Raw genomic sequence first — 12,154 nt, 5'->3', positions numbered from 1 at the left:
AACAGGCACTATAAAAGAAAGGAAAAAGTCCTGGGTGTTAGTTCCACATAAAGAATGTATGCCATGAATAATTTCAAGTTATGTTCTATCACAGTTAACACAAGTGACATAATATGACAAATACTATCTGAACACTTTTTTCATAAAATTTTCCAAACTCCATATTCCAAAAAGGCTTCAGTATCTTCTCTCTGGTACCTTTATCCTGTTAGAGGAGACGTGCTATTTCTCCCAAGCACTGGACCTTCTTCCTTGCTGTGAGTAATCTAACTTCCATTTGTGAAACTTTCCTCCTTGGTGTGCACCCAGTGACATTCTCACCAGCTGCTGAGTGCTGAATGGCTCAAGTCAGTGTTTCTCTCAGGGACAATGTTCTCATTGGGGTAGGATAATTCTTTCTTGTATAGAACTGATCCAAGCACGATGGTGTGGTTAGGTTCCCTGGACTTTACATAGGATGGCGGTAAGCCTATAGAGGCCTGTAATACTTATTACATGTAACTTGGAGCTCATGATTGGGTTTCTGTATAAGACGGAGAGACAAGAGACCAGGTATAATGTCTTGTTCATTGTTATTCCATCTAAACCTAACTATGCCTGGGGCATGCTAGCTCTTCAATAAAGGTCATCTGAATATATCTGGCATATATTCAATAAATGGTTATTGAGCACCTTTATGTAGCATGCATGGTTCTGGACAATAAGGATAGAGAAATGAGTAAAACAGATCAAATCTTGCACACATTATTTCTCTTTAGAGAGAGAGAAAGAGATGATAAACAAGTAACAAAGAAATGCAAATAGGAAAACTGCAGATAGTGAAGTTAGGAAAATAGGATCATGTGATAGAAAGTGGAAGGGGGCTAGTTGCTTCACTGGTCCTCAACCAGGGGTGATTTTGCCTCTGGGGACATTTAGGTGAGACATTTTTAATTTTCACAACTTAGGGCCTCTAGTGGGTAGAGGCCAAAGATGCTGCTAAACATCTTACAACGTACAGAAGAACCCATCCTAACAAAGAATTATCCAACTCAAAATGTTAACGGTGCTGAGGCTGAGAAACTGTACTTGATAAGCTGACCAGGGGAAGCCTCTCTGAGGAGGTTCCATTGGAGCTAAGATCTGATGATGACAGAGATGGGTGAGCATAGCGTTGGAGAAAGATTTCCAAGGTGAGAGAATAACAAGCACAAAAGCCTTAAGGTGCAAATCAGTGTGGGTAATTTGAAGGAAATGAAGAATAGAGAGTTTGAACTTAGCCAGGGTGAGGATCAGAGTAGTGTGTTCAGGACAAGCCTGGACAGGTGATTGTACATGCAGGATCAGATTGGGCAGAGGGGCATGGACTAGATCATTTAGGGCCTTGCAAGTCACAGTAAGGAGTCTGAATTCTATTCCAATTACAAAGGGAGGCCCCTAAAAAAGTTTTAAGCAAGGAGGTGACCATAATGACATTTTAAAAATCACTCTGGGGCAGCCTGGCTCAGCGGTTTACGCCGCCTTCGGCCCAGGGCATGATCCTGGAGACCCGGGATCGAATCCCAGCCGGGCTCCCTGCATGGAGCCTGCTTCTCCCTCTGCCTGTGTCTCTGCCATTCTCTCTCTCTGTGTTTCTCATGAATGGATGAATAAAATCTTAAAAAAAAAAGGAAAGATTTTATTCATTTATTCATGAGAGACACAGAATGAGATAGAGGGAGAGAGAGAGAGAGAGAGAGAGAGAGAGAGAGAGAGAGAGAGGCAGAGACACAGGCAGAGGGAGAAGCAGGCTCCATGCAGGGGAGCCCGATGTGGGACCGGATCCTGGGTCTCCGGGATCATGCCCTGGCTGAAGGCAGGCGCTAAACCGCTGAACCACCCAGGGTTCCCCAATAAATAAAACCTTAAAAAAATCACCCTGCCTGTTTTGTGAAGAATGACTTATAGAAGAGTCAAAGTGGAAACAACGGGGTGAGAGAGAAGACTCCATCCAAGAGAAACAGGACGGTGCATGCACCGAGTGACCAAATAAAATACAAGATGGAAAGCAAAATTTACATTTCAGGGAAATAATTGAGACTTTTTTTGTTTTTTGTTTTGTTTTGTTTTGTTTTTTGAGACTTTTTTGTTTAAGTATGCCCCATGCAATATTTGGGAGATGCTTACAAAAATTATTTGTTGTTCCTCTGAAATCCAAATTTAGCTGAGCATCCTGTATTTTTATTTGCAAAACCTGGCAACCCCAGGCATGCATGAATGGATGAATATCTGCAAAGATAAACAAAGAACAAGGTGTATTTGAAATATGAGCCAACTGCTACATTTCTCAAATTCAAAAATAAAAGGCTCTGCATGAACAGCTTCTATATGTGGAAGAAGGATGTGTTCAAATAGAGTGTTTATATGGGAGATCAATTAAGTCCCTTAATTAGTTTAAAATCTAATGAAAGCAGGAAAATATATAATAAATTGATTTTCATTGCTGTTTTCTGTCCCATTCACCTAGACCTCCAAGTTCAAAACCTTAGGGTAGGCTTCTTTCATGGCTTTAATTTTCATATGTGAACTAAGGATATTTCCAACTTGTCAATTTGTTTTCAATTCCTCTTAAATTAGATCCTCCGTTCCAGTTTCTATAAACCCATTTTTGTCTGGATCTGATTCCTGTTCATTTCTTGCATGGTTGCCAGGATCCTCTCTCTTTTTCACTAGTATCATTGTGTCACTCTCAGGTTTAAACCTTCTCATGTTCCTTGTCCTGGGAGCTGTAGACTGGTCATTCTTAGGCTGTATCAGCCCAGCAGGTATCTTTAATTTAGCTCACATTGTAGTGGAAAAGAGTAAACATTTAATATTAGGAGCATTTCCTTTAAAATCTGGGTATCTGGCTGCATTCGAAAGATCTGAAGATCTGGCCACACCAGATCTGCATCTATTCCTGAGTAGAAACTTCCTTCTTTAGACAGTATGTCTGTCTTCATCTGTTTCAGTGACTTGGCTGGCAGCTGACACTGGATTATATTCAAATGCCTCTATAGTGATTTTTGGAGACTTCTAAAATATCTTTCCTGTCCTCCACTTTAGTCCAATACCCAGAAATTTCCTTTTGGATTAGGCCAATAGCCCTAGAAATCTCCTTTTGTTCCCTGTTACTTCACCTTGAGTAGCCATGAGAAGTTGAATCCACATTCTCTTCCTCAGTTCAGCCTATTTTGTCTTTATGTTGATTCCCTATTTAAAATGTTTTCTGTACAATCTCACCAACACTGTTCATTACCTGGATTTTCTTTCTGAAAGTTAATGTGCAGATATTCTCTAGGTGTTTCTTAGAAGCTTGACTTTTCTTGCCAGGATGACTGTATCAGCTCCCTGAGGACAAGAGCTTTCCTGGCCACCTCTTCTAGCAGTTCTGGGTATCCAGAAGTACTCAGAAAGTAGTTGGTGCATGAAATGACTATACCACAATCTAATCAGCATGTAAAGAGAAAAGTGGGCCTGAATTTATTCCTTTTCTGAATAGTATACTAGTATGGTTTGAAATTAGTCATTTTCCTGATATCAACTATTTAGAAAAAGTAGCATGTAAGAAATAGAAACTGAGAAAGCTCTTTTAAAGTTCTGTTTAAAGTAATTTAATAAAGCCCCTGTATTAAACCACATTATCTCACTTTATTCCATAGATATATTTGATTTTATGACCAATAAAAACTAAAAATTTCATTTGCCCTTACTTCTTATGAGATTATTAAACTCAAAGATCCAATTTTCTATCATTTTAAGAAGGCTGATTATTTAAATGTTAAAAACTTGAAATGAGGAAATAAAGCATTCTCTTGGTTTGTATGTATCTATTAAAGCACAAGGGAATAGAAGCAAAGTCTGAATCCTAAGAAAAAAATTAGCTATGTGAGCAGGTACCATATCTATTTAAACTGATATGTAAAAAACAGTAAGTTTTAAATAATTTACTTTAACTGTACATCTTTAAAAAATAAGATTCAAAGCAGTCCAAAAAGCAGTATTTCCTCGTTCAAAAATTTTTTTCTATATACTATAATTACCTTTAAAGAATATTTTTAAAAGGTTCAAAGTCAAAAAATAATTAGTAAGAAATCCACTCACAGTAGGGATTAGCAAACAATCTGTGTTTTCCTAAATCAGCTCCTCTTGATATGTTGTCAGGATCATGAGGCATGACAAATGTTAAATGGGCTTACTGCCGAGAACTCATCCATAAGGTATAACCATTTCTCTCTTACACAGACACATGCACACACACACCACACATACACACACACGGAGACATGAAACTCAGGTGAATAAAATAGCAAACATGCATGGCTTAGCCACTTTCATTATAGTCAGTGAAAGTGAAAATAACATTATGAACAAATCTCTTAGGACAGGCTCAGTGTGCCAATATACTATGTGAACTATGAATTGTATTGTTCATAAATTTAACGTGTATGTAAATTTATATATAAATTTATATGTAAATATATGGCTTGGAAGATGCTTATTCACTAACAAAAAGAACAAAAACATTGCTCAAGAATTGAATCTTTGGAGAAGTAGAGAAGAATTTTGGATAAAATATATAGAAGGACACTAGTTTCTGATTAGATTAAAGTATAAGATATCATATACTGAATAAAAAAGTCAGAGAAAATATAAAAAATCAGTAAGCAGAGAAAATTCATGATCAACTCAAATATGAGATAGCAGCCCTTAATTATCCAAGGGAGATTATATTGTTCATACCACAGCACATAACTTACTGATATCATTTGCATAGAATCACCTATCACATTAGCACTTGGAATAGGATATTAATCAGTGTCTAAGACCTGTCACTCCAAAAATACCACCAGGGAAACAGTATACAATGACTTGCCCAAGGTCACTCAATTTGCCAATGACAAATTGAAACTTGGGACTTCCTGCTTTTTTTTTTTTAAGGATTTATTTATTTATTCATTCAGAGAGAGCAAAGAGAGAGGCAGAGACACAGGCAGAGGGAGAAGCAGGCTCCATGCAGGAAGCCCGACGCGGGACTCGATCCCAGGTCTCCAGGATCACGCCCTGGGCTGCAGGCGGCGCTAAACCGCTGCGCCACCAGGGCTGCCCATCCTGCTTTAGAAAAAATACTGATATTTATTGAATTAGTTTAGCTAATTTCTTGCTTGTTGTTGGCTTCTTTGTTTGTTTGTTTAAATGAAAGGCTAAATAGTCTATTTTAACAAAGTTTGGGAGAGGTTTGAAGGGCTCCTTGGTCAGGGACCTAAAAACACTATTCCCATCAAGAATAGACTGGGAGATATTGAGCAAGAGATAGAATTGAAAAATAACTCTAAGATATTTTCACTTTCAACCTTATCTAAATATCTATGAGCAAAGGGAGGTCCAGAGAGGCACTATGGCTCCTTCTATGTTAACACAGCTAGCTGGTGGCAGGAATGGGACTAGAACTCCGTATACCCATCTAGTCTAGGGTTCTTTCCTTTGCATCTTGTCCTTGAATTGTGTCTTCAGGGTGAGGCTTCATTGTAACATTGAAAAGAAATTCTTCATTGAATAAGATAATCATATTAAATATAAATGCAAACACCACATTACAAAATTTGATATAGATGATTTTTTGATTATGTGGTGTTATACGGTGTTATTTGATGTGTCTATTATTGCTCCTTGCCATTAGAATGGATAAAGAACCATAGCTTTAGGATATTGCTCATGTGTCTTTAATGCATTAGTGCATCATGGGCAAACAAATCCAGCCAGCACCAACAAATCATATGGTTTTAGGATTAAGAATTGTGTCAAGCGCTGGCTGAGCTTAACATACTAAAGCTTCATTGACTCAGACTATTTGGGAGGAATGTGGTACAAAATGGGGGCAAATGCATTGGTGAAAAAAACAAAGTCTAAATGAAATAATTTTGAAGAAATACAAATCAATTACTTCGAAGTAAGTAAAAGTAACCCATTTAAATACTGCCAAGTATAAGTCCTGTAGGGCTTATTTTAATAACTGAATAACTCATCTGTAATTAGCAAACAAATTGTTTATATGCAAATGGCATCAGAAAGCATTTGAAAATACTTTAGCACATTAAAAATGTGCCATTGAATCTTATGTATTCCAAACTTCACATGGAAAATTCTTCCCCACCGGGAGTAGAGAGATAAAAATTAGACTATTTCTAGTTAAACTATCAAAAAGTCTCAGAGTACTACTGCTCTTACTACTATACAGAATGATAAAGATAGTAATAATAATTCATTTCAATTCCTCATAGGGAGTCCACAGGTATTATCTCATTTTACCCTAAGAGAGTTCTGTGGCCTGAGGGTACATAGACGTGTCAGGACTTGACCCCCAAGACATAATATAAGCTAGGTTCTACTGCCTGAACTAGAACCCAGGTGCTCTGGGCCCTGCTAAGCACTCTTTTGCTCTTCCACATATTCTCCACAATAGAGCACAGCACTCTGGGTTAAGCCAGATGAGCCCCATGTCATATTTTTGCTCGCAGGACATACATTTCTATGGCTTTATGTGCACTATGATTTCAGGGAGAAAGGCACAAAATCCACATATGTGCAGTTGGGGCTTAATTTCCCTGGATTGCCTTTCAGTGGTCTGTTTTCATTGTTTCATGGATCAGTACCTGTGTTCACTACCATAAATCCTTGTTGGCATGAGTGAACATAAATATTCAAAATGGCAGCTCCTTATCTACCAAGAGCTAAATATATGGATAATCTCTTCTCAGGCAGCTACAGTGAGCCTTTCTTTGGTTGGCAGAGATAGCAGACACCAAAAGAACCTGGAGATTAATTTGTTAAATGAAGAAAGACATGCAGGATAAGAAAAAATCTTTATGCTGTTAACTTACTACTACAGAGGAAGCCTAAATAAACATGCACTTGTTCAACTCTAGAATCCTTCACCTTACATTGTATGTATGACAGTATTATGTTTATTATTGACCTCACTTCTGTTGAGATAGGTATGATCTCAAACAGGGCTCAGTTTGAAGTTTTTAGTAGTAAAATGTCACTTCTTAGCCTTTCTATATCGATGAGGGAGCAGAAGGTAACCTGAAGGCAAAGCACAAGCTGACACTCCAGGGTGGAATGTGCATGGGATATGTGTGACATTCCTCTGGCACCCCTGGCTGCTCTAAAATTAAGGGAAGGGAAAAAACAAATGGTTAACTGATAGAGATCACAGTCCTGCAGGACAAAAGTCTCCACCAGGTAACAAATGTCTTTGTGATTTATAAGGGAAAAGCATTCTTATCAATAGTCTAACTTCCAGAGACTCATAGACTCAATTTCCTGGAGCCCTACCATCACCCATCACATCCATATTGATGTGGGAAACAAAGGCAGGAGGGAATGTAAATAAAATTAAATTTCTTTATAACCTGCAGCCCATTGACAAATACTTGGGATAGAGTATAACCTTCCTCCGGGAAGCTCCCAACTGTCTTAATGTTAATGCCTTGCTAGAGGGAAAAACAAACAACCTTAGCTTGACATGAGCCAGGCCCCCAGTATCTTTTAAGTCCTCTCTAGCCCATGAAAGTCCTTTTGGACACCTTTCCTTTTTCCTTATTTCCCCCAACTCCCAATTATATAATCAGTCACCCCTCATAACCCCCACGCAGCAGCTATTCCCGCCCATGGGTCCTGTCCCCGTGCTTTAATAAAATCACCTTTTTTGCACCAGACACATCTCAAGATTTCTTTCTTGGTCATTGGCTCCAAATCCCAACAACAACACTTCAAAACCACATCATATGTGATACAAGGGGCATCTTTTTCGGCTGCAGTGTGTGCACATATAGAACTGCCTTGTGACAGCAGATTAGGGTGACCCAATCCATTATTGGCTGATCAACTTTTGGAGGTGACTAACATGAGAGAGGAGGAGAGATGCCTTGAGCCATAAATAATGCTATGAGTGGATTAAATGAACCTTCCTTACATCACTCTCTCAGTCCTTTATCACCAAAATTTTTCAGCTTGATCTCTCACCATGCATAGCCTCCCCAGTCTCCCTTAGCTACTTACTCATGGTTGCTTCAATAACTGTTTTCTTATACTACTCCTTGGCAAATGATATTTTCTCACCTGTAAAGCCCCTTTCTCCTTTCTCTTCTCTGCCCATGGAAACCTACTCATTTTTAAAGAGCCAGATTATATGTCACTTCCTCAGAGAAGCCCCAAGTAAATGTGCACTCATCTGTATTCAAACGTAATCTGGTCAAACCATTGTTATAGCACTGACCATAATGGGCTGTGATTACTTAATTAGCTACCTCTCACACATTAGATGGCACACTCTTCATGGCTTGGGTCGTTGTGTTATTCCTTGTTATATTTCTGCTATTCCTTTGTCACCTGCCCCTTACACTTGACCCTTGCCAATATGCTTCCCAGTGTCTTGCACACCGATGGGAATAGAGTAGGTGTTCTGTAAGTGCTTATTGACTGAGCCAGAATGGATGTGGCCAATGGATAATCAAGATCTAATGGGTAGCTAGATTTATGTGTGATGAAAACCCTCCTAAATATAATGCATAGACCCAAAGTCTCAACTCCCTGAACTTTCATTTATGCTGCAAACCGGAGTGCATGGATCTTTGTTTACTTTTTTTTTTTTTTAACATACTCTCCACTAAGATATCAGCCTTACATTAATCTGGGATATTCATTCCACCAGCACTTTTGGTAGAAGCTATAATTTATACCACTGAAGAACCTTCCTGTGGCTTCATATTCAGATGTGTAAAAATACAAATGACATTAAACATTAACTAGGCAAAGAAGTATGAATAAAGGGATTGTACTATGTAAAAACTTAGAGCAAAAATTAAGGCTGAAACATTTCACAATTAAAACAGGATGAAATTAACAAGTGTTACAGACTGTGTGTTAATCAGAAAGGACATAAACCAAACCAGAAACGTATTTATTGCTTAAAAAATATTCTCAACTCCCTAAAGCACCTATAGTTATTACTTATTTATAAACAACACTAGAAGTGTTGACACTGCATATTCCTATAAAATGAAACATAAAATAATAATGCCTCAATTTTATACAATCCCTTCAAGTTAATGATACATTTGACAAAGGATCCTGTGAAGTTTTAGGTGGGCAGGTATTGATGACCAGCCAGAAATGGCACCTATTGAGTTAATAATACCTCAATATCCTCTCTCATTAAATATTCTCTCTTGGACACTAACACTGAATAAAGAAAATATGAAGTGGCTGATCCAGCCCTGAGATCTTCTCTTGTCATGCCACCAACTTACTGAATGACCATGAGCAAGGTGTGTATTTCTCTGGGCCTGAAATTCCCAACTTAAATGAAAGGACTAGAATAATTCATCTTTACTTCCTTTCAGTAAATATTCAATCATCTCTATTTCTTTTTTTTTTTTTTTTCAAGAGAATATTAAATCGTTTATTGATTACACATGATAATGGACGATACACAAGCTTTAATCCCATCTATAGTTTTATCTGATACCATAATTCAATTTAGATATATTGCATAGGATGTGCCAACAATCATAATAACCAAATAAACTCCAGGACTTTGCTTGGGTGACCCTTTTAACGGTGAACTCCAGGTCACAACACATTAACTGTCAGTTCAACCACACCAAGGTTTGTGGAGACAATGGCTTCTGTGCCCAAGCAGGTTGCAAATAAATTTCGAGTGGAACCTGGCATCACCCTGAAGGAATTCTAACTTCACACTGTTGGGGTAGTTTACCAAGATGGCTTCAGAGTAGACTAACTTTACACAGCACATTTAAAAAAAGACACATTTATTCAGCGTCATGATCAGACTATTACATTTAGCAATCAACAGCATGGGTGCAAAAAAAAAATCTACATTAAAACCCTTTGTTGGAATGCTTTACACTTTCCACAGAACAGAAACTAAAATAACCTGTTATACAATTAGTCACAAATACAGTCCTCGAGTTTTTTGCCCATACACATGAGTATTGTCTAAAACATGTCTTCTTTGTAGCAGCTAGGCCCTGCCACCACTGTGCTTGGCTGAGTTCACAAATCTGTTGTAACCTGTAGCTTCCCTGTCACTTCTCTGGCTCTCCTCTCCTGCTAAGCTTTGTTTCCTGGCAGTAATTAAAACCTTCTGCCACTGCCATAGCTGCTGCTGCTGCTGGAACCGCCATAGCCACCTTGGTTTCGTGGTTTGGCAAAGTATTGGCCTCCACCACCATAGGGGCCAGAGCTTCTGCCTCCAAAATTTCCTCCTTTCATGGGTCCAAAATTTGAGGATTGATTGTTGTAATTGCCAAAATCGTTATAGCTTCCGCCACCTCCAAAGTTGCTTCCACTACCACCGCCATAGCCGCCTCCGCCTCCTCCGTTGTTATAGCTGTCATAGCTGCCACTCCCGCCATAGCCACTGCCCTGGTTTCCATAACCCTGTCCACCACTTCCATAGCCTCTGCTTCCTCCAGAGTAACCAGGGCCGCCTCCTCCATAACCACCGTCATTACCAAATCCGTTATAGCCATCCCCACTGCCACCGTATCCACCACCACCTCGACTGCCACCGAAGCCACCTCGACCACTGAAGTTCCCTCCACGACCAAAGTTGTCATTCCCACCAAAACCACCTCCACGACCACCACCAAAGTTTCCAGAACCACTTCGGCCTCTTTGGCTGGACGAAGCACTAGCCATCTCTTGCTTCGATAGGGCTTTCCTCACTTCACAGTTGTGGCCATTCACAGTATGGTATTTTTGAATGACAATCTTGTCTACAGAGTCGTGGTCGTCAAAGGTCACAAAAGCAAAACCTCTCTTTTTGCCACTGCCTCGGTCAGTCATGATCTCAATCACTTCAATTTTCCCATACTGTTCAAAATAATCTCTTAGATGATGTTCTTCAGTGTCTTCTTTAATGCCACCGACAAAAATCTTTTTCACAGTTAAGTGGGCACCGGGTCTTTGAGAATCTTCTCGGGAGACGGCCCTCTTTGGTTCCACGACTCTTCCGTCCACCTCGTGCGGCCGGGCGTTCGAGGCCCCGTCCACCTCCTCCACGGTGGCCTACGTGACGAACCCGAAGCCTCTGGAGCGCTTGGTGTTGGGGTCTCTCATTACCACACAGTCCGTAAGCGTCCCCCATCATCTCTATTTCTAAGGTTGATTCTATTTGTTTTCCTTCAATTTGTCCTCTTCACTCAGAAGAACATGGTGGTTTGATAAAAAACATGTAATTTTTTAGCATTTTTGGTTAGTTGCAAAGTCAATTTCTTTAAAAACTTTATCCCTTTTGGTGTTTCCAGCCCCAAGTAATAGAAAGTCTGACCTCATGCAAGTATTATCTCATATAATAGGACATGCAGGGTGGGGATGGGCTTAGGCGAAAGGTATCATCAAGGATCCAGGTTCTTTCCATTTCTTGCCCTACCTTTCTGGATGCCAGTCTGTTCTTCAGATTGTAGTAAGATGGCTGTCTTGGTACAATAGAGAATACAAAGATCAAACTCGTAACTTCCTAATCTCCTGGGAGGATGCCATCATTTTCCTCCAAGCAAACAGCCAACAACTTAGCTAAGCATCCTCTCCTTTCTGTCACATTATTAAGGTAGCTTGGCAAGCAGCTAATGAAGCTATTGGGTGCCTAGAAGTCCAGTGTGATGATAGGAACTGTTAGTCACAGAACGAAAAGAAGTATAAAGGAAAATCCACTCAGTCTTTCATTGTGGAATCATAACTAATACAGAAAATAAAGTATATCTATTTCAGAGTCTTAAAGCAGGACAGAAACACTCTCCATGAGGTTAACCCAGCCCTAGATGAATCTCCAGGTACAGTGAGACAGTGTTGCCTCATTCTTACTTATAGAACAGAACACATTCCATGCTTCAGGATGATTTCTTTTATATGAGTCCATTATTGTAGGCTACAGTGACTTTTTTCTTGAAGTAATTAAAGCTCAGTAAGGTAGAATGCATTTCAGATTGCAGTGGGTAAAAACCAAAGGTTACCTGAGATATCTAGAATAAAATTTTCAGCAAGAGAAACATGGGATAATCCAAAACATAATCATAGTTGCTATAGTTAAAATATATCATATATCACATATGATAGGGACAGTTCATCC

General features: G+C 39.2%; 2 protein-coding genes across 2 annotated transcripts in view; both read right to left on the bottom strand.

Moving 5' to 3' along the window:
• Window positions 1-12,154, bottom strand: part of HS6ST3 (heparan sulfate 6-O-sulfotransferase 3) — a 625,872-nt gene that overhangs the window by 205,851 nt on the left and 407,867 nt on the right. The gene's annotated exons all lie outside the window — the stretch shown is intronic.
• LOC129516312 (heterogeneous nuclear ribonucleoprotein A1-like) lies at window positions 9,450-11,169 on the bottom strand (the record flags this gene model as incomplete). Its single annotated transcript, XM_055335636.1, is given in 1 exon segment — window positions 9,450-11,169. A coding segment is annotated over 1 exon segment (1,011 nt), but the record flags the coding sequence as incomplete, so codon positions are not given.

This window comes from Nyctereutes procyonoides, unplaced genomic scaffold, assembly GCF_905146905.1.
Source record: "Nyctereutes procyonoides isolate TBG_1078 unplaced genomic scaffold, NYPRO_anot_genome, whole genome shotgun sequence".
In the NCBI taxonomy this organism is placed as follows: Eukaryota; Metazoa; Chordata; class Mammalia; order Carnivora; family Canidae; genus Nyctereutes; species Nyctereutes procyonoides.
This window is presented reverse-complemented; position numbering and strand designations above follow the sequence as displayed.